The sequence below is a fragment of the Sander vitreus genome, chromosome 7 (assembly GCF_031162955.1).
Source record: "Sander vitreus isolate 19-12246 chromosome 7, sanVit1, whole genome shotgun sequence".
In the NCBI taxonomy this organism is placed as follows: Eukaryota; Metazoa; Chordata; class Actinopteri; order Perciformes; family Percidae; genus Sander; species Sander vitreus.
Window position 1 is genome coordinate 1,800,274 of NC_135861.1, and position 2,954 is coordinate 1,803,227.

Consider the following 2,954-nt stretch of genomic DNA (forward strand, 5'->3'; position numbering starts at 1 on the left):
TTTGATCACCAGCTAGTTGATTTTCTAAAGCTACCAGCCAATCAGATTTTCCACTAGCCACGTTTTGTTTTTTCTCTAACTAACTTTACTACTTCATTTCAGCTCCTCTGGTTCGCTTTCGCGCCTTTCTCCGTTTTTCAGCGTAGCTCAGAATCGATACCACTCCACGTTGGGCACATAGCCAATGACTGAATGATTTGTCACGACATAGTGTTGATGGGAAATGTAGAGATTACTACAACAAGCAGTGTTGCCAGAGAAAGATTTCAAGCCAAACACACAAAACCACCCACAAATATTGGCGGAAAACAGACCAATCTGGCAACACTATCATTGCATCATCTCTGCAGCCTACAGATTCAAACAGAGGCTGTGTTGTTTACTTCATTCATCACCAGCCAAATTAGCTAGTAACTTTACAATGTTACTCACCAAAGTTAATTTTGACCCACATTTAGGGTTGGCAAGAGTCTATTTAAAGCCCTGATATAACTGATATAATTTCAAAACGTACCTCTGCATCAGCCCAGTCCATTTCACCGTGGTGGAACATGTAACAGTTCTGGTAAAACAGAGTCCATCCAGGAGGGCAACATTTACCGTATTCATCTATAACACAAATGTAGATGATTAAAAGGACAATCATGTAAAGAGCCTCCAATTGTCCAAAGCCAGGGAGGTCTGAGAATAGTGTCCCTCAGCACAATCTTTATGGACAGCCTCCCAAATAGGACCTGCTTTTCCTCGAGCAATCCTAAAATCATTTTTATAGACTAACCAGAAAATAACCAGAAGTGCTTTCACCTCCACCATTATGAGAAGTACCAACCTGGTGCTGTCTCATTCTCTGCCTGTAAACATAAAGTAATGACCTTTAGTATTTAACCCTGAGAGTTTAAAAAATACACATGACATGATTTTGAGTTTTGATTGAAATGTGTTTTGTATTATGAATATCATTAATTACCAACATCATGTTCACAAACATGATGTTGGGCTGGTTTAATGTAAAAAGTTAAGATGTTATAAAACCAAAGATCTTTGTAAAGTAAATGTTTTAGTGTGCGTGTGACTTACATTTGCTCCAGTCCACAGTCCACTGGTCAAACACAGGACCACCATGAAATGAAGACCTGATGCCATCTGGGTAGAGACGCAGTACATTAATGATAGTTTATTAATGGAGTTACACAAAATGTGAACTAAAATACAAAAATTAAAATGACAATTTCAATCATTGAAACTGCAGCAACGCTATTTGGTGATAGAGGAAGATTAAAGAAAGTTAGCACGTTTACAGAAACAAGGCATTGTGATAAAGAACAGATGTAAACTCTTTTCTGTAGATATGAATAAAACATCTGTTGCTATGATGAAAGGCAGGAATGAGAGTCGTACCTTGTTGTGATGATCAGATAAAGTTGAACTTGCAGCAGTAGCAGGTAGCACGGTGACTTTGAGACAGAAACCCAGAGCTTATATACCTTCTCTGGGTGCGTTTGGCTCAGACACCTGCAGCGTGTCTCTCTGTTCACAGGATAGCATTTAATTATTATAATTAATTCTGAGTTACCTACAGTAACTGAATGTTCTTCAAACAAAGAAAGGATGATCCAATCCTTTTAGCTATCAGCTACAGGTGCTGGTCATATAATTAGAATATCATGAAAAAGTTGACTTAGTTCAGTAATTCTATTCAAAAAGTGAATGTGTATATTATATTCATTCGTCACACACATACTGATATATTTCAAGTGTTTATTTCTTTTAATTGTGATGATTATAACTGACAACTAATGAAAACCCCAAAGTCAGTATCTCAGAAAATTAGAATATGAGTTAAGACCAATACAAAAATAGGATTTTTAGAAATGTTGGCCAAATGAAAAGTATGAACATGAAAAGTATGAGCATGTACAGCACTCAATACTTAGTTGGGGCTCCTTTTGCCTGAATTACGGCAGCAATGCGGCGTGGCATGGAGTCGATCAGTCTGTGGCACTGCTCAGGTGTTATGAGAGCCCAGGTTGCTCTGATAGTGGCCTTCAGCTCTTCTGCATTGTTGGGTCTGGCGCATCGCATCATCCTCTTCACAATACCCCATAGATTTTCTATAGGGTTAAGGTCAGGGGAGTTTGCTGGCCAATTAAGAACAGAGATACCATGGTCCTTAAACCAGGTACTGGTAGCTTTGGCACTGTGTGCAGGTGCCAAGTTCTGTTGGAAAAATGAAATCTGCATCTCCATAAAGTTGGTCAGCAGCAGGAAGCATGGAGTGCTCTAAAAACTTCCTGGTAGACGGCTGCGTTGACCCTGGACCTCAGAAAACACAGTGGACCAACACCAGCAGATGACATGGCACCCCAAACCATCACTGACTGTGGAAACTTTACACTGGACTTCAAGCAACGTGGATTCTGTGCGCTCTCCTCTCTTCACTCCAGACTCTGGGACCTTGATTTCCAAAGGAAATGCAAAATGTACTTTTCATCCAGAGAACATAACTTTGGACCACTCCAGCAGCAGTCCAGTCCTTTGTCTGTGGTCAGAGTGGCTTGACACAAGGAATGCGACAGCTGAAACCCATGTCTTGCATACGTCTTGTGCGTGGTAGGTTCTTGAAAGCTCTGACTCCAGCTGCAGTCCACTCTTTGTGAATCTCCCACATTTTCTGAATGGGTTTTGTTTCACCATCCTCTCCAGAGGTGCGGTTATCAGCCCAGTGCTTGTACACTTTTTCTACCACATCTTTCCTTCCCTTCGCCTCTCTATTAATGTGCTTGGGCACAGAGCTCTGTGAACAGCCAGCCTCTTCTGATGACCTTTGGTGTCTTGCCCTCCTTGTGCACGAGGTGTCAATGGTTTCGTCTTGGTGCACAGCTGTCCAGTCAGCAGTCTTCCCCATGGTTGTGTAGCCTACAGAACTAGACTGAGAGACCATTTAAAGGCCTTTG

General features: G+C 41.2%; 1 protein-coding gene across 1 annotated transcript in view; it reads right to left on the reverse strand.

Moving 5' to 3' along the window:
* LOC144520235 (galactose-specific lectin nattectin-like) overlaps positions 1 to 1,505 on the reverse strand; it is a 4,754-nt gene extending 3,249 nt beyond the window's left edge. The window contains exons 1-4 of the mRNA XM_078253900.1: positions 1,399 to 1,505; positions 1,078 to 1,143; positions 830 to 851; positions 515 to 609 (exon numbers count right to left, since the gene is read on the reverse strand). Of these exons, the coding sequence (XP_078110026.1) occupies positions 515 to 609; positions 830 to 851; positions 1,078 to 1,143 (183 nt within the window). The 5' untranslated portion in view covers positions 1,399 to 1,505. The remainder of the gene's footprint in view (positions 1 to 514; positions 610 to 829; positions 852 to 1,077; positions 1,144 to 1,398) is intronic.
* Between the last annotated feature and the right edge of the window lie 1,449 nt (positions 1,506 to 2,954).